Here is a 26911-nt window from a genome sequence, read left to right on the forward strand (position 1 = left end):
GCTTGGCTAGGGATTAGCTGTGTGGTTTGGGGTTTTCTAGAAAGAGCACCCCACATTATTTCCCTAAGGGGAAGGAAATGGTCCTAGAAGCCGGCTGGAAATGTTTTGCTGGCTTAATAGAACATACAGCCATTCTAGGAGGAATCAATTCAATGAGAAACAGTGGAATTTTAAAGTAAAGTTCTTAATTACGTCTGTAAAGTGATTTTGACCAAAACAAAGTGTTCATAGAATCATAGAATCATAGAATCATAGAATCATAGAGTTGGAAGAGACCACAAGGGCCATCGAGTCCAACCCCCTGCCAAGCAGGAAACACCATCAGAGCACTCCTGACATATGGTTGTCAAGCCTCTGCTTAAAGACCTCCAAAGAAGGAGACTCCACCACACTCCTTGGCAGCAAATTCCACCGTCGAACAGCTCTTACTGTCAGGAAGTTCTTCCTAATGTTTAGGTGGAATCTTCTTTCTTGTAGTTTGGATCCATTGCTCCGTGTCCGCTTCTCTGGAGCAGCAGAAAACAACCTTTCTCCCTCCTCTATGTGACATCCTTTTATATATTTGAACATGGCTATCATATCACCCCTTAACCTCCTCTTCTCCAGGCTAAACATGCCCAGCTCCCTTAGCCGTTCCTCATAAGGCATCGTTTCCAGGCCTTTGACCATTTTGGTTGCCCTCCTCTGGACACGTTCCAGTTTGTCAGTGTCCTTCTTGAATTGTGGTGCCCAGAACTGGACACAGTACTCCAGGTGTGGTCTGACCAGAGCAGAATACAGTGGCACTATTACTTCCCTTGATCTAGATGCTATACTCCTATTGATGCAGCCCAGAATTGCATTGGCTTTTTTAGCTGCCGCGTCACACTGTTGGCTCATGTCAAGTTTGTGGTCAACCAAGACTCCTAGATCCTTTTCACATGTACTGCTCTCAAGCCAGGTGTCACCCATCTTGTATTTGTGCTTCTCATTTTTTTTGCCCAAGTGCAATACTTTACATTTCTCCCTGTTAAAATTCATCTTGTTTATTTTTGCCCAGTTCTCTAATCTGTCAAGGTCATTTTGAAGTGTGATCCTGTCCTCTGGGGTGTTAGCCACCCCTCCCAGTTTGGTGTCATCTGCAAATTTGATCAGGATGCCCTTGAGTCCATCATCCAAGTCGTTGATAAAGATGTTGAATAAGACCGGGCCCAAGACAGAACCCTGTGGCACCCCACTAGTCACTCTTCTCCAGGATGAAGAGGAACCATTGATGAGCACCCTTTGGGTTCGGTCAGTCAGCCAGTTACAAATCCACTGAGTGGTAGCATAGTCAAGACCGCATTTTACCAGCTTCTTTACAAGAATATCATGGGGCACCTTGTCAAATGCCTTGCTGAAATCAAGGTAGGCTACATCCACTGCGTTCCCTTCATCTACCAGGCTTGTAATTCTGTCAAAAAACGAGATCAGGTTAGTCTGACATGACTTATTTTTCAGAAATCCATGCTGACTATTGGTGATCACAGCATTCCTTTCTAGGTGCTCACAGACTGTTTGCTTAATGATCTGCTCCAGAATCTTCCCTGCTATTGATGTCAGACTGACTGGGCGGTAATTATTTGGGTCCTCTCTTTTCCCCTTTTTGAAAATAGGGACAACATTTGCCCTCCTCCAGTCTGCCGGGACTTCGCCTGTTCTCCAGGAATTCTCAAAGATGACTGCCAGTGGTTCTGAGATCACATCTGCCAGTTCTTTTAATACTCTTGGATGCAGTTCATCTGGCCCTGGAGACTTGAATACATCTAAACTAGCCAAATATTCTTGTACTATCTCCTTAGTTATTCTGGGCTGTGTTTCCTTTGCTGAATCATTTGCTCCAAATTCTTCAGGTTGGGCACTGTTTTCTTTATCGGAGAAGACTGAGGCAAAGAAGGCATTGAGGAGCTCAGCCCTTTCTGTGTCCCCTGTTTGCATTTCACCATCTTCTCCTCTGAGTGACCCCACTGTTTCTTTGTTCTTCCTTTTGCTACGAACATACCCATAAAAGCCTTTTTTGTTGCTTTTAACCTCTCTAGCAAGCCTGAGTTCATTCTGTGCTTTAGCTTTTCTGACTTTGTGTCTACACGTGCTGGCTATTTGTTTGAATTCCTCTTTGGTGGTTTCCCCCCTTTTCCATTTTTTGTACACATCCTTTTTTAATCTTAATTCAGTTAAAAGTTCTTTAGATAGCCACCCTGGCTTCTTTAGGCACCTTCCATGTTTCCGTCTCATTGGTATTGCCTGACGTTGTGCTTTTAGTATCTCCCTCTTAACAAACTCCCAGCCATCATGAACTCCCTTTCCTTTTAGTATTGTTGTCCATGGGATCTCACCCAGCACTTCCCTAAGTTTTATGAAGTCGGCTTTCTTAAAGTCAAGAAATTGAGTCCTAGTATGCTTGGCTGCTCCTTTCCGCTGTATAGTAAACTTCAGAAGAGCATGATCACTCGCGCCTAATGATCCTTCCACTTCTACCCCACTAACCAGGTCATCAACATTGGTTAGGACCAGATCTAAAATGGCTGTTCCTCTTGTTGCTTCTCCCACTTTCTGGACAATGAAGTTGTCTGCAAGGCCAGTGAGGAATCTGTTTGACCTTATGCTCTTGGCTGAGTTTGACGTCCAACAAATATCCGGGTAATTGAAGTCCCCCATTACTACTATCTCCCTTCCTTTTGCATGCTTGGCCATCTGTTCCAGGAAGGCATCATCTATGTCCTCCGTTTGGCTTGGGGATCTATAGTAAACTCCCACAATGAGGTCTCTGTTATTCTTCTCTCCCTTAATTTTGACCCAAATACTCTCACTTTGGCTTTGAGGATCTAAATCTTGGATCTCTTCACAGGTATACACATCCCTGACATATAACGCCACTCCTCCTCCTTTCTTGTCTGGTCTGTTTCTCTGAAATAGATTGTATCCCCCCATTATTACATTCCAATCGTGGGACTTATCCCACCAGGTTTCAGTGATGCCTATTATGTCATATTTAGTTTGCTGTACCAAGAGCTCAAGCTCATCTTGTTTATTTCCCATGCTTTGCGCATTAGTGTACAGACATTGAAGTCCATTAATCATTCCCCCGTGTCTCTTATTTAAGGATTTTTTTCTCCCACCACTAGGTCCGCGTGCTGTTTGCTCCATTTGGTCTATGACATTTGGATGATCATCTTCATTAATTGATAGACTCCTACCTTCAGGAGCACTGTCTCCCTCCCCCACATTAGTCAGTTTAAAGCCCTCCTGATGAGGTTTCTGAGATTTTTGGCAAAAACATTTCTCCCAACCGTTGTGAGGTGCAGCCCATCACTTGCCAGAAGTCCATCTTCAAGAAACTGCAGTCCGTGATCTAAGAATCCAAACCGTTCCTGTTTACACCATTTGCGAAGCCAGCTGTTCACTTCCACTATTTTCCCCTCTCTCCCTGGGCCACGTCGTTCAACTGGGAGGACAGATGAGATGACAATTTGTGCATTTAGTTGCTTCAATTTCCTGCCGAGAGCCTCGTAGTCTCTTTTGATCTTCTGGAGGCTATTGCTTGCAGTGTCATTGGTTCCCACATGAACCAAGAGGAAGGGGTATTTGTCATTGGGTTTTATGATTCCTTGCAGTCGTTCAGTTACATCTTGGATCTTAGCCCCGGGGAGACAGCAAACCATTAGACTTTAACCCTCATTGAGTTTGTTTTAATAAAATTCTAGTTTTGTTTCTGACGTATTGTTACTTTGATCCACTGCTTGAGGTTTTCTTTCACTTTATATGACCAGCAGTATATCACCAGCCAAATGTTGTGGTCTGGCAATATACTGCGATGTAGAAAAAGCAAGCTGCATGGGCCTCAGCCTGTGAGGCACCGGGTGAAATTGCCACAGCTCTCACTGCGGGAGCAGAGGCCGTTTTACCCCAGTGCCTAGCAGGCTGGGACAAGGCAGCTTCTTCGTATGGCTCAGCTGGAGGGGTCCCCATCCCTTGCACAGCCATCCCTCCTCGCTTGCGCGGGAGCCATCGCCAGACTCTGGGATCCCTTCACTCAAGGGTCAGCAAACTTTTTCATCAGGGGGCCTGTCCACTGGCCCTCAGACCTTGTGGGGGGCAGGACTAGATTTTGAGGTGGGGGGAATGAACGAATTTGGGCCGGATCCGTCCGGATTGGGATGGATCCGGCCCCTGGGCCTTAGTTTGTCTACCCATGCCTTAACTACTTGGCAGAGTGGAGTAGCAACCGCGCCCTCCTCAGCCGAGCAGTTTAAAGATGCAGAGGGAAGAACAAGCTGTATTTGCGCCTCACCAGTGCAGCTTTGTTCTCCCTCTGCGCAGAGTGAGATGGCGGTTTCAGTCGGCAATATATCACTGCTGAAACTGCCCCCACTCCTGAGTCCCTCTGCTAGCAAGGCTCACTGGAGGAAGCCACTAACAGAGGGATTCCGGAGCGGTGGCGGTTTCACCAGCAATATACTGCTGAGTGAAGCCAACATTGCCGTCTGCTCCTCATACCGGTCCTGGGCGATATATTGATATATCACCCAGGCCTATTACTGACAGGGAGTGTCCTAAATTTTAAAGCTCCCAAAATCTGGTCATGTTACCTCACTCCCATCTTTATTTGAGGGAGTTTGCTTTGGGCACCTGGTAGCTGAAGGCTGCTGTACCTGAGAATAAGTCTCATTAAACTTGATGGCACCTTCAGTGTGACCCTGTATGTGTCTACTCTGAAGTAAGTCTTCAAGTAAGTGATCTGACTCACTGCCAGAGCACAAGTATGGAGGGAACCAAACAGAAAACCCATGTCTTATGGCTGTTTCCTATAGTAGATGTAGCATCCTGTTTTTCTTCCTACTTTGCAGCGAGCATTTGGTGTGCTGTTCCTTCTAAAAATCATCCTGATAGTGGAGGACATTTCTTTTAAGGATGATTGTGTGTTCTGTCTGGCTCAAGGAAACCTTGACCATAAATATTCTTCCCTAATTATTTTTGAGGGAACTCTCCCCCCTCTTCTCCTGGGTCCTTCCATCCTGTCAGTTTCATTGGAGTCTAGTCCTCAGTGTGCTGCTTTGCTCTTGTAACCCTTTCCCCCTTTGTAACCCCCCCCCCCCAGCCTGCAGTCATTACAGACCTGGAAATGATGCTCCTTCCGGCTGAGTAGGGCTGCAGAAGTGCAGCTCGCTTTCTTCCCAGGCATCCTTCGCCATGTAGCTAGCAGCATTTTGACCATGATCACCATTCGCTGCAGGGAGGTAGGATGTGATACAATTCCGCCCCCTCCAGTTTGAAATCAGTTGTTAGGAAACAGAAACAATGTAAGCATCTGCTGGTGTACAAAGCCTTGAGCCGAGCACACTATGTTGCCTCAAATGCTTATTTTTCCATGATGTGAAAGGACAATGGGGCAAAGCTGCAGAAGTTGTGGGTGAGGTATCTGGCCATTTCTCTTGCTTGTGGAAATAGGGGGGTGGCAGGGAGAGATAAGATGCAGGATGTTTTGCTTCCCGAGAACAGCATGGCTACATTTTTAAAGCAGGCAAACAATGAATCATTTGTATACAGTAGTTGGAGTATGTAGACATGGCTTGAGTGTGCCGTAAATCAAGTTAACAGCCTGCAAAGGTTTCTGCTAACCTGTGAAGAGGGCTGCTAGGTGAGTTGCTAAATGCAAGGCTATGGGTAAATAGTGTGGAGCCAGTGGGCCACTGCTATCCAACCAATCCCTTTGCCTTACCTCATGCAGTTGTTGTTTTCTTTAGTTGAAAGGACCATGTCCATGATGCTCAAAACAACAACCATAAGCATAGGTATTGAGAATAAAAATCAATTATTAGACACTTTTTAAACCAAAGTAACTCAAAGTGACTGGAAACAATAATTAAGTAAAATGTACATTAAACCAGCATGAAACACAACACAGAAAAATGTAAAACATATCCATATTTTCAAAAGGCAGGATTTAAAAGAGGCCACAGAGATTTAAAAACCAAAGGCCTGGTGGAAACGTTTTTTTGCCTGGCACTGAAAGACCCGTCCTAGTGCTGCCTCCTTCCAGATCTCCCATGGAGGGGGCACATGGAGAAGGGTCCCAGATGACAATGGCAGGGCCATAGTCAATTCATATGGGGAGAAGTCATCGTTGAGGTGCAGGTAACTGAGGTTTATGTGTTTGTCAAAAAAATAAATAAAAAGGGGGTGGGGTCTGGGGAAAATGACTTTGGCCATCCCACCTTTCATTGTTTTGACTATGTGATTTTGGCTTTACACACGATCCCTGGAACATAATCCCTGCATAAGTTGAGAGTCACCTATATTGGGGTCCTGGGACATAGAAGGCTATATAGGTCAATGTGATTCTTCTTGGTTGTGTAGGGAACCCCTGCCAAGGGGTCAAAAGGCCTCTCTCTCTCTGGTACCCAGCTATACCCCTCACTGACTCTGCTTTGTATCCTCCTCGAGTGCTTTTGCCTGGCTAGAAGGTGTATTGGATCTTTGTGAGAGAGTGCCTCTTGCTTGCCTGGATAGAGAGACCTGGGTAGATTGGGGTGTAGGAAGGAACTCCATGACATCTGTGTGGCTGTTCTGTACAAAGGTAGAATTGCATCTCTTGCCCTGCCCACCACCGGCTTGAAGACACCAGAAGGTCCGCCATGAGGAAATGTCATTTCTCAGGCTGCAAAAAAGTTCTCCACCCCTGTTCTCATTGATGTGCCCACAAAACACCAATTCCACTGCAAATGGAGATGGAAGGAGATTGTTTGAAGGAAAGACCTTGGTAGAAAGAGCCTGCTGTTTTCCCTTTGCAGGCATGTCCAAAGTGAACAACTTTGGGGTAAATTCATAAAAAAAGCTCAACAACTTTGGTTGGTCCTCAGAGCCCTTCACTTCATCAAATTTGGCCCTCTTTGAAAATAATTTGGACACCCCTGCTAGTGTATCCTGTTTGGCTATGACCTGTTGTAAAATGGATTTAACAAAATGGTAGGGATCAACTGTAATTGTGTTTCTGCTCTGAAACATTTACCATGGGAGCAAAAATGTTAACATCACAGTGCTTTTAAATACTTGGCTTATCTGTTTGGCATTTAAACCGGCATCTTCATAGCACACACAGAGAGACTGGGTCAAGAATGCCTTTTGACTAAATTAGCTTTCTAAATGAGACTTCAGGAAGCATTTGATAATACAAACCTTAAAAAGAAAAAAACGGAGTATAAAAGACTCAAACGGCCTGATGTGCAAGCTAATTTAAAGCAAGTAGATCCAGGCATTGTCACCAGTCAAACTAAGAAAAGTAACTAACACTCCTGAGAGAGAACAGCTCATTCGCTCCCCGCCCCCAATACGAAAGAAAAGAAAAGTTGCTGAACTGATAGCCTAGAAATATTTCTGAAAGTGTTGGGGGATGATCAGTGGTGCTTTGAGGGTTTTGTGTGTGTCTTTGCCAGGCAGGGAATGTCGACCTAGGATATTTAGAGGGAAGCCTTGATTTTGTAGCACAATGGCTTGTGTTAGCTTTGTTCTTAGAGAATGTCATGCATGGAAGCAGGGCTGTAGCTAGGGAGTGGTGAGGTGCACGTGAGGGGGGGCACAAAATCAGCTGCCGAGACCCTCCGCCAGGCGCCCTGTGCCCTCCAGCGCTCCCTGCCCGCAGCCCAGGCAGGGCAGGGAAGAGGGTGTGCTGGGCGGCAGCTGCTCCTGGCTGTGCCCCTTGACCCTCCTGGCAGCTGGATGCCGCGGTTGGGCTGGCTGGGGAGCCTGCGCGTGCCCCAGCGCCCCGTCCCGTCTGGCCATGAGGCGCCGCCTCTGCCTCTCCTGGACCTCACTTGGGGTCGGGGCCGGGAGGGTCCACCAGCCTCGGCCCCTGATGCTGCCCAGGCCCACCTCACTGCCCACGCCCACACCCTCCCTCAAAGGTGCCAAATTGAATAATGGGGGGGGGGCAGGTAAGCACTGCCCTGTATAATCGAGACGGAGCACACACACACTATTTGAATGGCAATGCCTATTAGCGGGGGGGGGGAGGGGGCTCAAATATTTTAGTGTGGGCAAAGGAACCTTTGCCCCAAGGAGTTGGCTCCCATTCCCTCCTCCCCATAGAAGTGGGGTGCTCCCCACTTTAGACGACTTCACTTGTGCATGCAGGGGCCTGGAACGTAACCCGCGCATAAATGAGGAGATTCTTATATACCATCATCTAGGTCAGCCTTCCCCATCTTGGTGTCCGCGCTCTGTTTTGGCCTCCTTCAGTCAGAATTCATTACAAAAAAGAATTCATTACAAGGTGAAGTGCATGAGGAATTGAATGGGTGCAGGGGAGGCGTTGGAGGAGAGGCAGAAAGAAGAGCTACCATATTTTTCGCTCTATAAGACGCACTTTTTCCCTCCTAAAAAGTAAGGGGAAATGTGTGTGGGTCCTATAGAGAGAATGCAGGCTGCGCAGCTATCCCAGAAGCCAGAACAGCGAGAGGGACCGCTGCGCAGCGCTCCCTCTCGCTGTTCTAGCTTCTGGCTTAGCCCCTCAGTCCCTTCCCCCACCTCCCGGAAAAGCCCCCAAGAGCCACGCTCCCTTTAAAGAGCCGTGCGGAGCGTGTGTGCGGCTCTTGGGCGCTTTTCCTCCTCAGGGAAAAGCCTGCAAGTGCCTCACACACGCTCCACGCGGCTCGTGAAAGGGAGCGCTAAGCAGAGCCTGGGATGCATACAAGCTCTGCTCAGCGCTCCCTTTAAAGAATTTTTTTTTCTTGCATTCCCCCTCTAAAATCTAGGTGCGTCTTATGGAGCGAAAAATACGGTAGTTTGTTCGTGGCTAGGTGGTGCAATCTGTACGGTTCTACCAGGGGCGCAAAATCACCTAGCTACGGCTCTGCATGGAAGAGGTCAAAAGAGTATATTTTGGGGGGCACTGGATAATAGGCCTTCACAGCTTCCATGACTGGCAGGAGCCCCCAACTCTGAGCAAAAACAACAACCCAAGCTGCTTTTATAATTCACATTGTTACGGGAAAATGTGGGTGCGGGGCTACTCTGCCACCCAGCTCGTCGGACTAGGTCCGCGGGTCCCTGCGGAAGAAAATGAGCTCAGCCGGACAGGAGCAAACTACAGAAGATCCAAGTTTATTGCGCAACAGGTTCAAGGCGAGATTGAACAGCGAGAAAGGGGTGACATGAACTTTTGAAATTTCCCTCCATATCCCAGAATACAGTGCAAAATACATCCCAGTTACATCACGAATACATTAAGAAGAGGTTGGGTTACACAGATTACATCACGAATACATTAGGAAGAGGTTGGGTTACACCGGATTAACATATGGAGGAGGGAGGGGGGAATATGCAGAGCTGGAGATATGCGCAGATAAGCACATCCTGAGAAGACAATGGTCCATGTATGCATAGTCTGTCACCTGGCATTGCCCGGAGGAAGGGCTTGGCAGAGTGATTTGACTGGATTAGGGTCTTGACACCTTGCTTGAGGGATTATGGAGGACAGGGGAGGTGTCATGGGGTCCTAGAGAAATTGAGCAAATTGGCACGTTGATTTTCTATGAATTTTATAGATTTTAGTCCCTTTTGACATTGGCAATTGGAAATAAATGGATATATTGTAGCTAAGAAGGAGGTGAAGAAGACATGCCCCCCCTCCGTATCAACATCCTTTCCTTTTATGCTGGTTCTTGACTTTTTTTGTCCTGCCCTTATTCACTTTTGTGATCTCACTTGTTTTGTGAATTTAAATTTGTTCACTGCTTTGGCAGTCTGTTTGAAAAGCAGGTTAAAAGTACAGTGGTACCTCGGGTTACAGGCGCTTCAGGTTGCATGTGCTTCAGGTTACAGACTCCGCTAACCCAGAAATAGTACCTCAGATTAAGAACTTTGCTTCAGGATGAGAACAGAAATTGTGTGGCAGCGCGGCAACAGCAACAGCAGGAGGCCCCATTAGCTAAAGTGGTGCTTCAGGTTAAGAATAGTTTCAGGTTAAGAACAGACCTCTGGAACAAATTAAGTTCTTAACCCGAGGTACCACTGTACTGCAAAGAATAAATATGCGTGAACCCAATAATACAGCTCTCTAGACTGTGTTGAGCTTTCTGGGTGCAAGGGGGTCACACAATCCTTTATAGGATTCTCTGTCTTCCTTTTAAGCTCAGGGAGGGGGCCTTGGCTGTGGACAGTCATGCTGCTGGTAGTTGTGGCAGCAAGTCTGGAATTGGTGCCAGTTAATGGGATCCAATGTACTGCACGAGTTCTACTTCTTTTTCCTATGCTCTTTGAAGAACTCTGTGACATGACCAGCCGGATCATCATGTTCAAACTCTCACTTTGCAAGTGGGGTTCTGAGGCTGTGAGTAACTGCCTCCAAGACGTAATAAGGCACAGCGCTTAAGCTGAATAGAAGTGCTGGTGGATTAGTGGGAGGGGGGGGTGTCACTTGCTAAGAACTGGCTTAATCAGCCCTTAAGGGCCCATTTACCAGGAAAGTGTTTTTTTTTTTGTTGGCCATGTAAATACTTCAGTGGGTGAAACTCAGTGATATGGAACTCGCTGGGAAGGTGGACTTGGGCAAGTAACTGTCAGGAAGGAGAGTTTAATTAACCAAGTGTGGCTTTTGAATAGCTGAGTGAAGTGCGATTAAGAAAGCTCTGATATAATTGCACCAAAAGAGCTGATTTGAGGTTACAGGATTTGAGGGAGTTCAAGCATTAAGCAAATTGATGATTTCATAAAATACTGGATTATGAAAATGGTAAATGGAATAAAGTTAAGCTGCAGTGAGACTGCAAGATAGGAGAAAAAAAATTGCAGCCAAGCTACAAGCATAAAAGAAATGGGAGATTTATGGTATGGTCATACTTAATCCATCTGTTAAAGTATCCATTTTGGCCTGGCAAATATATGTCAAGCTAAAAGGTTATGACATGAAATTCAGCAAGTCTCTCTTTTTCACTGTAAATCTGTCTTCCCATTCCTGAATTTTCTGACGAACAATTTCCAAATGTTCCTGGATACCGGATGCAGTTGTGCCAATTGGGGTTTTGCCTTGCCTTTCCCCTGCCTCCACCTTGTTTATTCCACTGTGTTTCAGCTGCATATTAACTAGACTGTTTTAACAGAAAAACAATGGCTGCTTGTAGGCTCCTCCTGCTCCTTCCCTCGTGGAGATGGATGTTGCATAGAGCAAAGGGCTGGCTCTTTTAATAAGTGTTGCAGCTGAATCAGTGTTTCTGCTATCTATTTATTGAAATACCTTCTTTTTTTCTGTGGAGGGGATGCTGTGGCAAAGACCTGCCAGCTGATAAGAGACAAAACCCATTTATAGTCAGAACGCCAGCTTTCACTAACCTGGTGCCCTCCATTTGCTGTTGCACTACAAATCCCATCAGCCCCTGATGGGAGTTGTGGTCCAAAAACCTCTTTAATGTCCAACTAGGCCCTTCCATGAATCTTGTAATATCTAAGGTAGAGTAAGACTGCTTTTTTGCTTATGTGCTTGACTTCATGTTGCAGTTCTCTCTGTGTATCACATCCTCAGTTGTTCAAAAGTTTTAATGCTCATGCAAGCCTTTGGCTGTTCTGAAGACATTGTACTTTTGATATAATACAGAAAGAAAGCTTAACTCTACACCAGGACAGCTGTCTTGAGATAAATAAGAAATGCTCATAGATGCCAGCTTTGTTCTCCTGACTGCTGATGGATCCCCAGGTCTCTTTCTCTCCCCCCCCAACCCCCCGGACTGGAAATAAAGGCCACCAACTGAGTGGTGGCAGTTGCACAGTAGTTTTTCACCAGTGTGGCTGGTAGTTAATGATTTGGTGGTTTTGAGAGGCGATGTGGATTGGTGCAGCTGCATCATTCCTAAGAACACAAGAGGAGCCTGCTGGATCAGCCCCCCCCCCCCTGACCCATCTAGTCCAGCAACCTGTTCTCACAGTAGCCAGCTAGATGCCTGTGGGAAACTTGAGAGCAGGATTCGAACGCAAGAGCAGCCCTCTCCCCTCCAGCAACTGGTATTGAGAAGCCTTGCTGCCTCTGGCCGGGGAAGCAGAGCAGAGCCATTGAAGATGGACTTCTCCATGAATGTGTCCAGCCCTTTTTCAAAGCCGTCCCGATTGGCAACCTGCCTCCTGTGGAAGGGAGTTCCATAGTTTAAGTATGCACTGTGTGAAGAAATCCTTTCTTTTCTCTGTCCTGAATCTTCCAGCATTCAGCTTCAGTGGATGTCCACGAGTTCTAATGTTATGAGAGAGGGAGAAAAACTTTTATCTATCCACATTCCCCGTGTCATGTGGAATTTTATAAACTTCAATCATGTCACCTCTTACTTGCCTTATCTCTAAACCAAAAAGTCGCAAATGCAACCTTCTCTCCTTTCTGGACTTGTTTCTCTCCTTGCTCTCTATGCCCACCTGGTTTGATGTCAGCATGTTACATCTGCATCAGCACTAAAGATTCCCTTCTAACCAAAGTTCAAAAATCAATTTCAAACCCTGTTTTTGAACTCTTTATTTACAAAGGCAATCCTGGTTTGTGTTTATGCCAGTGTTTCCCAAATGTTTTTGGGCAACGGCACACCTGTTTACTGAAAAAAAATCTCGCGGCACACCACCATTAAAGCCCCGCCCCGTGACGTCAGCGCGCAGCGTCACGCCGGGAGGGACGCACAAAAGTGAAAGTTTTTTCCCTCGGCAGCTCCTCTCAGCTGCGCTCAATCCGCCTCGGAGCGCAGGAGCGATGCCTCTCTCTGGCTCTCCCTCCGCGCAGGCTGAGGGAGGGAGGGAGGGGCGCGTGTGACCCGTCTCTGCTGGGAGACCAAACCCAGCGAGGCAGAGTCGCGCGGAGGCGCCCAGGCAGCGCTGCCGGCTGCGAGGAGGAGCGCCAGGCAGCAGCAGGAGGCGCGACCTCTCCTCGCCGCCGCCGCCCCGCCTCTCGCCGCCCGACTCGCCCGCCTCCCTCCAGGTATCTCACGGCACACCAGCCGATGTCTCACGGCACACTCGTGTGCCGCGGAACACCGGTTGGGAAACACTGGTTTATGCAGATACAGTGGACGCTCGGGTTGCGAACATGATCTGTTAGGGATGCATGTTCGCAACCCGCAGCAGTGCGTCTGCGCACGCACGGGTTGCAATTCGGCACGTCTGCGCATTTGCAAAGCCCGATTTAGCGCTTCTGCGCATGCGCAACTGCTGAAACCCGGAAGTAACCGGTTCCAGTACTTCCAGGTTTTGGTGGTCTGTAACCCAAAAAACCGCAACCTGAAGCGGCTGTAACCCAAGGTATGACTGTATAATGTTTCAGAGGGAGGAGGTTTGTTTGCCTTTACTCTCCCAATAATGCTGGACTTTGGCTCCCACCTTACTTGACCATGCTGCCTGGGGCCAATGGAAGTTTGAGTCCAAACGCTTCTAGACGGAAGCAGGTTGCTGAAGTCTGATCTAGAGAGCCACAGTTCTGTGCCCCTGGCTTAAAATAGAGAGTTAAACTGAGAAAATAAAACACCTTCCTGGGCATCTGAAAATAGTCCCCAAGAATCTCGGTGTTTCTTCTGGCGTTGAGCATGGGTTGCTTCTGAAAGCTTGAGGCTACTTCTTGGATAATGGAGGAGGAGATATTTGACACTCACTAAAATAGTGACAGATTACATACTAGGTTCATTCAAGGAAGTAAAACAATAAATGAACATTGCTGGTTATGGTCATATGTTGCTAGTCTTATGTAAATTTTTTTGGTGTGTGTGTATGGCAAGCGCTTTATAGTAAAACAATATATAGGTGGATTCTGAAAGATTTTATATTGTTCTCAATTGCTTTGCATAAGGTGTGGGTTGGCCTAAAAAAGCTTTACTTGCCTTGAAGTATGAAGCATAATTACAAAGGTTTTCTTTGCAGCAATTGTAGTGGATGGACTCCGTTGAGACATTGGATGAGATGAATAGATTGTATGTGGAGGGGAAACCTCTCTTATCTTACTGTATAGATGATAGGCTAAAATCAAATACTTTTAAACTGTACGTTTTTGTAATCAAATTTTGCTAATTGCATTTTTGAGGAATTTCTTTTTTTATAAGATATTTATTAAATTTTCACAAATTATATAAACAAACACAATAATACAAACAATACAAACAAACACAAACAAGAAAAAACAAGTATAATTTCAAATCCTTATTTTCTTAAAACTTACTTCACTGACCTCCTCATACCTCCCCTTTCTGCATTCCAATTTCAAATATTTAGTTCAGCAAATCCTCATCCTTAATTTTATCTAATTGTTAACCTTTCTTTTCTTTTAACTTAATCTTTACCGCTGTAATCCACTTACTTTCTAAAGCTGCATCATTTTAACACTCATTAATTTTACAATGTTTCTTAAGATAGTTCTTAAATTTCTTCCAATCTTCTTCCGCCGTCTCTTTTCCCTGGTCTCGGATTCTGCCAGTCATTTCTGCCAATCCCATATAGTCTATCACCTTCATCTGCCATTCTTCCAAGGTGGGTAGATCTTGTGTCTTCCAATACTTTGCGATGAGTATTCTTGCTGCTGTTGTAGCATACATAAAAAATGTTCTGTCTTTCTTTGGCACCAATTGGCCGACTATGCCCAGGAGAAAGGCCTCTGGTTTCTTAAGGAAGGTATATTTAAATACCTTTTTCATTTCATTATATATCATTTCCCAGAAAGCCTTAATCTTTGGGCATGTTCACCAAAGGTGAAAAAAAGTACCTTCAGTTTCTTTACATTTCCAACATTTAAAAAAGTACCTTCAGTTTCTTTACATTTCCTGCTTGGCAGGGGGTTGGACTCGATGGCCCTTGTGGTCTCTTCCAACTCTATGATTCTATGATTATCAGACAAGTGGTAAATTTTTGCAAGCTTGACTGGAGTCATGTACCACCTATAAATCATTTTCATAATATTTTCCTTTAAGGCATTACATGCTGTAAATTTCATACCGGTGGTCCACAACTGTTCCCAGTCAGCAAACATAATGTTATGACCAATATCTTGTGCCCACTTTATCATAGCTGATTTCACTGTTTCATCTTATGTATTCCATTTCAACAGCAAGTTATACATTCTTGACAAGTTCTTAGTATTGGGTTCTAACAGTTCTGTTTCTAATTTTGATTTTTCCACCTGGAAGCCAATTTTCCTGTCCAACTTATAAACCTCCATTATTTGATAATAATGAAGCCAATCTCGCACTTTAACTTTTAATTTCTCAAAACTCTGCAATTTCAGTTTGTCCCCTTCCTGTTCCAAAATTTCCCAATATTTCGGCCATTTGGCCTCCATATTGAGTTTTTTCACAGCCTTTGCCTCCATTGGTGACAACCAATGAGGAATTTCTTTTATTTGTGCAATGGTGTTTTAAAAACATAATCCCAACCCCATCTGTTCATATTTACTGAATGTGGGCAGATTTTGTTTTCAAGCGGTAATAGATTTTTTGGGCTGCAATAATAGACTTTAGATCTAACTGATCTTAGTAAGATTTGCTGGTTACTGTGATTAAAGCAAGATCTTGCAGTACAGTGTTAAGTGGAAATTTTAAAGCACTAAAATGTTTGCAATTACTCAGTTTTTGGTTTTTTTGACCCAAAAACATTATTGTAAAGTTATTCCTCTTCTATAGCTTTTCACAAAACTACCTGATTGGTTTCCTTCTCCCCACACTACTGAATTTTCTGAGGAAATCAACACAACTCACTTGCATTCTGCAATGTAACATTTCTTCCCATAGGGTCGTTCCCCCTTACTAATTGGATGGGGTCGCATCTCAACATTATGTTTAGAAATGAGTGTACTGAATGGCAGAATGCAAGAACAACAGCTAATTTGCCAAGACCTGGCCAGCTGTAAACTTGCTTAGGAATTTGAAGTATTTGTCTACCACACAGAGTGATTGCTTTCTGGTAGGACATAGGCTGTCTCTTTATATTGCTGCTGCTGCTGCTGCTGCTGCTGCTGCTGCTGCTGCTGCTGCTGCTGCTGCTGCGCGCCGCCGCCCTGTGCTCGGAAGGTTGTGTGAGTAGACTAAAACTGAGCCAGAAATTCTCATTGGAAAACTGTAAGTTTCTTCTCCAATGGGTGTAGATGCCTCCAAACACCCTCCAGGTTGCTCTGAATTGTTTTATCTTCTTGTGGTTCTGTTTTGTGCAAAAGATTATTTAGCGCCTTTGATTTTACTTTGTGTAATGTGCTTTATGAACCTTTTTGTCAGCTGTTCTGAGCTTCTTTTATATAAAAAGCAGTGTATACATTTCCAGATACTCTCTGACAGTTCCTTGGGGGAGGATCACAATTTTTGTGCAGGCTGTCATTGCAGGTAATGGCAGCAGCAGAACTTGTGTGTGTTGATGCGCTAGCCACCACCTTGTCCTTCCATGGTGTCCTCAATAATAAGGTGCTCCAACACATTGTGGGGAACACCCCCCTTTCCATCAGCCTTCAGTTCCTGTTCTGCAGGAGAGTTGGCTGATTACATATCAGTGGCCAGGCTTATCTTTCATTCAATTCCCTTCCCAGCAAAAGCAAAACAAAACAAAGACCAACGAAAGGGTGTTTCCAAGCAATGCTTCAACAGGCAAATTCCACCCCACTCCCAGTCTCCCATCATACCAATTTGCTCTCCCTGTTTACAGAGCAGAGAGTGCAAACTAGGTTTTAGCCTAGTGTGGCTAAAATTCTTAACATCAGGAATTCACTCACTTAATGATTACGGAAATTGTAGTTGAGTGAGGAAATGGGTTAATTAAATGTAGACAAATGTGCATGACAGGATAGTTCTGGGTGGCGGAAAGCATACTTTGTAAGACATGTCTGCATGTATTGCTGTCTTGGGAGAGGTGTTCCTGCTATGTAAAAGGCAAGGCAGGATGCCTTTTCAGAGATGCTGTCAAATATGATTCTTGCATGAAAATTTTTTATCTTACAGTTGTAAAACAAAAATCTGCTTGGTTAATCTGGATTCTCTTAAACTGGCTAAAGATTGCAGCCCTAGATTTTGAGGCACAATTTAATTACGTTCAAGTGGGGCAGCATAATATATGTGTTGGGGAGTTTTGTACAATTAAACCCTCTGGACATCTTTTGCTGTTCAAGAATTGCAGCAGTTGCTGAATCTGTATCCCTTGAGCTATAAATGCTGCATATTTTAAAACTAAGAGCTATGGCTGCAAATAAATGCAATTTGTAGAGCAGTGGCTGCTGCACCAATTGTCTGTTTTGCCTGTGCTGCCACCCATTTTAAACTGTGTAACCACACACTCTGGGAGCAGAAATTGGTGCTGAGTAGTTTAATATAAGGAGGGACGCGGGTGGCGCTGTGGGTAAAACCTCAGTGCCTAGGACTTGCCGACCATATGGTCGGCGGTTCGAATCCCCGCGGCGGGGTGAGCTCCCGTCTTTCGGTCCCAGCTCCTGCCCACCTAGCAGTTCAAAAGCACCCCTAAGTGCAAGTAGATAAATTGGTACCGCTTTACAGCGGGAAGGTAAACGGCGTTTCCATGTGCTGCGCTGGTGCTGGCTCGCCAGAGCAGCTTCGTCACGCTGGCCACGTGACCTGGAAGTGTCTTCGGACAGCACTGGCCCCTGACCTCTTAAGTGAGATGGGCGCACAACCCTAGAGTCAGACACAACTGGCCCGTACGGGCAGGGATACCTTTACCTTTACTTTAGTTTAATATAAAACTATTTGTGATGGAGAGGAACATAAGAGTCCATAGGACATTCCCTGATAATGAGTATTTTTATTTTATTTTATTATTATCTTTACCCATAGATCTTAGGGCGGTTCACCACATAAAATCACAATATTAAAAAAAACAGAAAATGCACAATAAAAGACAACCCAATAACCCCCCCTTCCACAACACATTTTAAAAGGACATTGGATGTAAATCAACTGAAGGCCTGGTGCCTAAAGGTGTATAATGCAGGGGCCAACTGAGCGTCCACAAACAGGGAGCCACTGCAGAAAGTTGTGTTGCCAGCCTCCGGACCCGACATGGAGGAGGCACATGAAGAAGCGCCTCAGAGAATGAATGATCTCGGGGTCTGAGTTGGTTCATAATGGAGAGAGGTAGTTCTTGAGGTATTGTGGTCTTGAGCCATTTAGAGTTTTATAGAACAAAATCAACACTTGGAATTGGGCCCAGAAACTAACTGGCAGCCAGTGCAGTTGGGCTAGGATTGGTGTAATATGCTCAAACTGCCTTGCCCCGGTGGGCAACTGGCCACCAAATTCTGAACCAGCTGAAGTTTCTGAACCATCTTCAGAGGTAGCCCTACATATAGGTAAAGGGGCCCCTGACCATTAGGTCCAGTCGTGGCTGACTCTGGGGTTGTGGTGCTCATCTCGCTTTAGTGGCCGAGGGAGCCGGCATACAGCTTCCGGGTCATGTGGCCAGCATGACTACGCCGCTTCTGGCAAACCAGAGCAGCACACGGAAACACCATTTACCTTCCCACCGGAGTGGTACCTATTTATTGACTTGCACTTCGTGCTTTTGAACTGCTAGGTTGGCAGGAGCAGGGACCAAGCAACAGGAGCTCACCCCGTCGCGGGGATTCGAACCACTGACCTTCTGATCGGCAAGCCCTGGGCTCTGTGGTTTAACCCACAGAGCGCCACCTACGTATAACACATATAATTATGAGTAAGACCAATGGTTCATCTATAATTATGAGTACGGCCAATGGTTCATCTAGCTCAAAATTATCTATACTGACTGGCAACAGCTCTCCAGGGTTTCAGGGAGAGTTCTCTCCCAGGTCTCCCTGAAGATGCCCGGGATTGAATTTGGGGCCTTCTGCATGCAAAGCAGGCGCTCCAGCTCTGAGCCAGGGCCCTTCCTCCCTCAAAGAGAAAGAAAGGCGTGTAGTACAGAAAAAGAGATGAAATTCTGAACAAGCTTAAGATGACCAAATTGCTGTTAGGAGCTGGAATTTAAACGCTAGAATTCAGGGTCGTCCCGTGAAGATGAATGCTACAAGATTTCAGAACATACAAAAGAAATGGTTTCTTCACACAGTGTGTAGGCAGATGTTTCCCTCTGGAGGTAGTGATGGCCACTGATTTGGATGCCTTAAAAGAGGATTAGATAAACTCTCCCGAGTGCGCCTCTGATGGGAAGGCAAGTGGGGAGAGTGCTGTACATTCAGATCCTATTTGCTGCATTTCCATAGGCATCTCATTGGCTGTTGTGAGAACAGAATACTTGACGGGATGGCATTTGCCTGATTCAGCAGACCCTTTTTATGCTCGTATGAAAATAAAAGATGTCAACTTAGAATGTAGCTTTGGTGAAATATTCCCACTCTTTGTATTTTTTTCCCTGAAGAAGGCTTTGAAAAAATAGTAAGGGTGTTTCCTCTTTTTGATGTGAGGGGGAAATGATTCTTGTTTATTTTAGAAGGTATAAACTACAATATTCCATTCATCTGATGGCTGTGAACGGTCAATGAGGCTGAATTCCTAGGAAAAGAGGTAACATGGGATGGATATTTTGCATGATCAAATATGAGAAGAGAATAATATGACTTGTTTGCTTTGGAATAACAAATTGACTATGATTAGAGCCTACAATTCTTATTCATAGGTATTTTTATGTTATCCTTTGATCCCTGTGGGCAAAATTAATTACCTTCACTTGCAAGAACTCAAAACGTGCCTGGGTTGAACCTTCTAATAATAATAAATTTTATTTATATCCCGCCCTCCCCAGCCGAAGCCGGGCTCAGGGCGGCTAACAACACTAAAATAGTGCAACATTATAAAAACATCATAAGAATTAATTAAAATCAAAATTGATGGCAACCATAAACTAAAGTATTGTAAAGATTGCCAAAGGAGGGAGTCAGGCTGTGCCCTAACCAAAGGCCTGGTGGAACAGCTCTGTCTTGCAGGCCCTGCGGAAAGATGTCAAGTCCTGCAGGGCCCTTGTCTCTTGTGACAGAGTGTTCCACCAGGTTGGAGCCGCAGCCGAAAAAGCCCTGGCTCTAGTTGAGGCCAGCCTAACCTCTCTGTGGCCTGGGACCTTCAAGATGTTTTTATTTGAGGACCGTAAGTTCCTCTGTGGGGCATACCAGGAGAGGCGGTCCCGTAGATACGAGGGTCCTAGGCCGTGTAGGGCTTTGAAGGTTAAAACCAGCACCTTAAACCTGATCCTGTACTCCACCGGGAGCCAGTGCAGCTGGTATAGCACCGGAGCAAAACTGTGAATGGCCTCCCTGCATCCATACCAAAAAGTGGCTATACCTGCTGAAAGAGTTTCTTGCATGTGCACCCAGGAAGAAAGAAGTCTTAACTGGACTCACACCATACTTTAGGATCAGGACCCATGGCAAGAGGGAAAAATTTGGTGGTTAGGGCACGCTTCACCCAGCTTGCTGAGCCACCCATTGAGCAGGCATTTGTATAGATATGGTTATGGATATGCAGCCCTCCGCTCTTTAGTTTGCTGTGAGTTTGTATTTTTAGCTAAGTTTTTATAATAGTTATTCTGTTCTAAGGGGGAGGGGAGGGCAGGGCTGCCTGAGAGTGGGCCTCAGCCAACAGAACGGCTGGGGCAGGTTCCACTAGGGGGGATGCACTGGGACACCTGATATCAGTGGTCAGGGGAAGGAGGAGGAGTTACACAATGACCAGACTGTGTCATTACCAAGTGGGCAGGTTTAGTCATTGTTTCAAGACTATCCCTGCCTCTGGTTCTGGTCCTAACCAGAATGATATTGGTATCAACAAAGGTGACCCATGTGACCTTAAGGTGCTGCTGCGCAATGCCAGGTCAATGATTCATTAGACCACTACCATCCATGACTTGATTGTGGATGGAGGAATTGACCTGGCATATGTAACAGAGACTTGGTTGGACATGGCAGATGGGCCTGTCATTGCTGCTGCTTGTCTGCCAGGTTTCTGTTATATACAGGTCCTATTGGGGAGACCCAGTTTTCTGAGTGCGTGTTATGGATGTTGGGCAGTACAGGATTCCTATGGGTGTACCAACCTCCCCACTGCACCAAGAATTTCCTGCCCGAACTGTTTCAGGTTGTGGCGAATGTTCTCCTGGAGACACCTAGTCTGGTTGTCCATACCAACACAACCTTACAAGGGGCCGTTTGGGACTTATGGAAAAATAGCCGTGGACATGCCTTAGATTTGGTGTTCACCTCTATGGACGTGGGTGATCTGACACTAAGTTCCAGTGAAATAAAAGAAGTGCCATGAGCGGTTAACTTTCTGGTGCAACTAGACTTCTCCTCAACCCTTTTCCTCCGCAGGAAGGCGGGACTGAGTTGGATGGTCCACCCCTGCCACTTATTGGATCCAAGTGGTCTCTAGAGAATGGTAGGGAATGGTTTATCCCATGTTGATGGCCTCTCAGTTGATTCCCTGTTGGCCTTCTGGAATGCAGAGTTAACCAGGGCTGTTGACTGTCTGGCTCCGAAGCGCCCTCTGGTTGCTTTGAATCCGGACAGCCCCATGTTTTTTTCCTGGAGCTGAGGGCGATGAAACAGTTGCTGAGATGGCTAGAGCGCTGGTGGCAGAAAACGCATTCTGAATCAGACCAAACACAGGTCAACGTTGAGCCTACCAAGTGGTGATAGTGATGGCGAAGGTTACATCTGCAGAAAACAGCACCAGGAAACTCTTTAACAGAACCTCCTTTGCCACTGGGACATGGTCAGGACCCCAAGATCTCCTGCAATGATTTTGCAAACTTTTTTGCAGATAAAGTTGCTCAGATTTGGAAAGAGGTAGACTCCACTGTGGTAGCAATCGGGGCAGGAGAGCACTAGAGTTCTGTCTAGTCAAGTTATATGGGATCCATTCCAATCTGTTACCTCTGAGGATCTGGACAGGCTGCCGGGAGAAGTGAAACCGACCACCTGGCTCCTTGCCCATCCTAGCTCATAAACGTGAGCTGAGCCAGGCTGGGCAGTGGGTTCCACAGGGTAGTGAATGCTTCCTCTGTGAGGGAGTCTAAAGGATATTTGCTGGCTCCCAGTACATTTCTGAGCACAATTCAAAATGTTGGTGCTGACCTTTAAAGCCCTAAACGGCCTTGGCCCAGTATACCTGAAGGAGCGTCTCTGGATGTTGGACTTGGGGTGCCCTTGGCCTGATCCAACAGAACTGCTCTTGTGTGCTTATGAATTACTTCTGAGCAGGCTTATTACAGATTGCACAGTAAACATTGTTTAAGATGAGCAAGGGAAGTGAAGGGGCAGTTTGTGCTGGAGATGCATGTAGGGAAAAGAGAAGGAGTGCGTGTTCTCAGATTGGTTGACTCCAGATTTGTTAGCAATGCTTTGCATGGAGCCAGAGTTCGGCCTGCACTGGATCTCTACATGCTTGTATAAGCTTCTTCCCTGGGAGTAGTCTGGTGAAATGTGGTTGGCTTGAGCTTTATTTTTTCAAATATTAGGTCTTTCTAATTGTTTTATTAAATGTGGTGTGCTTGGTTGTATTTACCATCCTTGGTGGAAGAAACAGAGCCAGCACCAGAGGAAACGCTGGGGTTCCTCGCTGCCCCCCATCATGTGCTCCTGTGTTTGTGTCTGCAGCTAGTAATGAGCTTCCAGGGCTAAGAGGCTGATGTATTTAAAATGGGTTTTGCTGCTTGGCTCAGCCCCATGTAATGGCAATGTGCTGCCATGCAGATTTAATCTTCCGAGGGAAGGAATGTGGGGCCAGAGCTACTTGCTGCAGCAGGTGCAATAAAAAGGCTGAGAGAATGCAGCTGAAACGCACATCCAGATTGTCCACTGAGGAATCTGCTTCTCAAATTGGCGGGGGGGGGCAGATTCTTTAGTTAATTTTGGAAGAAGGGATTAATGACAGCTGCTGATGCTTCCATGGCAACAAGGAGAGCAAATAATTTGTGTATAGCAACGTGAAATATATTAAGATTCTTACTGTGTGCAAGAGTGTGAATTTGTCTCGCGATATAATCACCATAGCCTTGAAGGATCAATTTAGTTGTGAAAATACCACCTTCTGTAGGGATATATTCTTTGGGGCTATTTTTAAAAAATGATTGTAGTATACTAAAGTTAAAAACGGGTACTGTAGCATTGAACACAAATTGCTTTTTCTGAGTCCAGGGTTTAGAGGATTAAAATTTAGAGCAAGGAGGAACTTGCAAGGCAAGTTGAGTGAAAATAGCTGCTATGTTCTGCTGGTTGCAGAGGTGGAGGCTCTGGAGCAGTTACATCACAGAATTTTATGGGATCCCCATTAATGCTATTAGATAACACTCTTTCTAAGCTTCGGATGGGTTGCAAATCTATAGTATTTTTTTCTCTACCCTTTCCCAAGTTCAAGTCAGTAGTTAAAAGTGGAAGGATAGCCACAATACTCATATCATCCTTAGTTGCCCCATATATCCGCAATACTGGCCCAAAGAGTTGTGCAGTTCTTTTGAAAAGTATACAGCAGAGGCGGGGAACTTTAGTTTAGCTTGAGGGCCGTATTCCCTTGTGGACAGACTTTTGGGAGGCAGGCATGCTGGGGGCAAGTTATGCCAGAGGCAAAGGTGGGTGGGGCAGTCAATGTGACTTTGGGTGGTACCTTGGGTTACAGATGCTTCAGGTTACAGACGCTTCAAGTAATTGCCCCAGGATGAGAACAGAAATCGTGCACTGGCGGTGTGGAGGCAGCGGGAGGCCCCATTAGCTAAAGTGGTGCTTCAGGTTAAGAACAGTTTCAGGTTAAGAACGGACCTCCGGAATGAATTAAGTTCTTAGCCCGAGGTACTACTGTAAGGGGTTACATTCAATGGTGTGGGTGTCCAGTAAATTAGAGTAATTTGCACCAGAAAATTTTCACCTTGCATTGGAATATTTTCTGATGCCCTATAGAGTGATCTAATTTAGTTTTACTTGTATATTGTAAACAAAGCTAAAATGTTGAAATTGCCAAGATTACCTAATATTTATTTGCAACTGGCATCAATCCATCATTTCTAACAAACTTTTGAAATAGAAACTTCAGACATCACTGGTTACATTCCAGTTGTGTGGACGCACTGAGAAGAAACTAAAGGAAATAATCAACCTTTGACATGTGTACATCTCATTGTTAATAAATTAGCTCTATACACTCATTCCTTGCTTTTTTAAAAACAACACCACTTGGTTTTCCCTGTGTTGCCCAAATTATGTTCCTCATCTTTTCCAGCCAGCTTTATTTGGAATCTAACCCTGTTGATCTGTGAAAAAAGAAGCAGAATAGATGTATACTGTGCAGTCCTTTACATAACTGTCTGTATTGGTGAAGCGTTATATCCTGGCTAGATTACTTGAATGCACTCTATGTGAGTGTGCCCTTAAAGATTATTTGGAAACCTTAATTGCAGCAGGTAGAATGCTTATGAAAGCTAGGTGTTTGGATCACATTGCCTCTGCTCCATCCCAGTTATACTGGCTGCCTGTTCATTTCTGGAACTAATTTAAGGTGATACTGTCCTTTGAAGCTTTTCATGCTTTGCGACTGGACTATCTGAAGGACTGCCTGCACCCATATGGATCTGCCCAGGCCTTCAGATGCGGGGAACAGTGAGAACAGCAGGTTGAATAATAATAATAATAATAATAATAATAATAATAATAATAATAATAATAATTATTATTATTTAATTTAAATATTATTTATACCTCGCCCACCTGGCTGGGTTTCCCTAGCCACTCTGAGCGGCTTCCAGCAAAATATAAAAACAAGGCGGGTTATATTAAAGACGGACCCTGTTCTGTGATGGCTCTGCATTTCTGGACTGACCTCACCGAGATGCAAATGGTCTCTGTTAGGTCTTTGGATAGCCTTAAAGATGTTTTTATTCCATCCACCATTTTATAGAGCTCTTTTTTTAGCAATTGGTTTATGTTAATGTTTTGATCATTTGCAATTTTCTATGTATTAGCTGCCTTGTGAAGCTATAACCTTGTATTTATAAAATGTTGAAAGGTGGGGTAAATTTATATAGACATATAATTTTTTTTAAGTCCTTAAAACAATATTGTGAAAATCTCCAGAAGAGTAAGTATCAAGTATGTATGTTCAGGTATGTTCAGGTGGCTGAGTTGCGTATTATATATAAAAACAGCTGCGTCTTGGATGCGCAGAGAGGTTGATATCCAGTACCTGCTTTGAGAACATTTATTCCATGAAACAGTTTTGGCTGGATCCTAATTGCTCTTAAATGCCTCTTTGGACTTCTTTTCCACTGAACTAAAAACATACAAGTGAAACTCAAAAAATTAGAATATTGTGGAAAAGTTCATTTATTTCAGTAATTCAACCTAAAAGGTGAAACTAATATATGAGATAGACTCATGACATGCAAAGCGAGATCTGTCAAGCCTTTATTTGTTATAATTGTGATGATTATGGCATACAGCTGATGAAAACCCCAAATTAGCAATATCAGAAAATTAGAATATTGTGAAAAGGTGCAGTAGCTATTCAATCCATAACACCCTCAATGGGTTCCTGAGCCTTTAAATGGTCACTCTGGTTCAGTAAGAACCACAATCATGGGGAAGGCTGCTGACCTGACAGTTGTGCCGAAAGCCATTACTGAGACCCTCCATAAGAAGGGAAAGCCTCAAAAGGTAATTGCAGAAGAAGTTGGATGTTCCCAAAGTGCTGTATCGAAGCACATTAATGGAAAGTTATGTGGAAGGGGAAAGTGTGGAAGAAAAAGGTGCACAAGCAGCAGGGATGACCACAGCCTGGAGAGGGTTGTCAGGAAAAGGCCATTCAAACATGTTGGGGACTTTCACAAGGAGTGGACTGAGGCTGGAGTTAGGGCATAAAGAGCCACCACACACAGATGGATCCTGGAGATGGGCTTCAAATGTCGCATTCCTCTTGTCAAGCCGCTTCTGAACAAGAAACAACGTCAGAAGCGTCTTACCTGAGCTAAAGAAAAAAAGAACTGGTCTGTTGCTCAGTGATCCCGAGTCCTCTTTTCTGATGAGAGCAACTTTTGCATCTCATTTGGTAACCAAAGACCCAGAGTCTGAAGGAAGAATGGGGAGGCACACAATGCCATATGCTTGAAGTCCAGTGTGAAGTTTCCACAGTCTGTGTTGATTTGGGGAGCCATGTCATCAGTTGGTTTTAGTCCACTGTGCTTCATCCAGGGTCAACGCAGCCGTATACCAGGAGAATTTGGAGCACTTCATGCTTTCTTCCACAGATGAGCTTTATGGGGATGCTGACTTCATTTTCCAGCAGGACTTGGCACCTGCCCACACTGCCAAAAGTACCAAAACCTGGTTCAATGCCCATGGGATTACTGTGCTTGATTGGCCAGCAAACTCACCTGACCTGAACCCTATGGAGAATCTATGGGGCATTGCCAAGAGAAAGATGAGAGACATGAGGCCGAGCAATGCAGAAGAGCTGAAGGCTGCTATTGAAGCATCCTGGTCTTCCATAACACCTCAGCAGTGCCACAGGCTGATAACATCCATGCCACGCTGCACTGAGGCAGTAATTGATGCAAAAGGGGCCCAAACCAAGTACTGAGTACATATGCATGCTTCTACTTCTCAGAGGTCCAATATTGCTCTATTTGCAATTCTTGTTTTGCTGATTTCATTTAATATTCTAATTTTCTGAGATTGTTAATTTGGGGTTTTCATCAGCTGTACGCCATGATCACAATTATAACAAATAAAGGCTTGACATATCTCGCTTTGCACGTCATGAGTCTATCTCATATATTAGTTTCACCTTTTAAGTTGAATGACTGAAATAAATGAACTTTTCCACGATATTCTAATTTTTCGAGTTTCACCTGTACGTCCATCTTTTTCTGTAGAAGTGTAGAATCATAGAATAGAATCATAGAGTTGGAATAGACCACAAGGGCCATCGAGTCCAACCCCCTGCCA

The 26911-nt window shown here is 45.0% G+C and overlaps 1 protein-coding gene and 1 long non-coding RNA gene across 11 annotated transcripts in view; one reads left to right on the forward strand and one right to left on the reverse strand.

Annotated features, from left to right (window-relative positions):
- TJP1 (tight junction protein 1) overlaps positions 1–26911 on the forward strand; it is a 354744-nt gene that overhangs the window by 236381 nt on the left and 91452 nt on the right. Inside the window, exon 1 of one of the 10 annotated variants that reach the window (XM_082198011.1) lies at positions 21675–21692. The exons of the other annotated variants lie outside the window; for them this stretch is intronic. Within the exon in view, the coding sequence (XP_082054137.1) occupies positions 21690–21692 (3 nt within the window). The 5' untranslated portion in view covers positions 21675–21689. Of the gene's footprint in view, positions 1–21674; positions 21693–26911 lie in introns of those variants that run through there. 10 annotated transcript variants of the gene reach the window in all.
- On the reverse strand, positions 17916–18302 carry LOC309518167. The gene is made up of 2 exons (XR_014213381.1): positions 18217–18302; positions 17916–18108 (listed from the first exon to the last, which is right to left on the reverse strand). It is a non-coding gene; the product is annotated as an uncharacterized lncRNA (long non-coding RNA).

The sequence above is a fragment of the Podarcis vaucheri genome (genome assembly GCF_965113315.1).
Source record: "Podarcis vaucheri genome assembly, chromosome: 14".
In the NCBI taxonomy this organism is placed as follows: Eukaryota; Metazoa; Chordata; class Lepidosauria; order Squamata; family Lacertidae; genus Podarcis; species Podarcis vaucheri.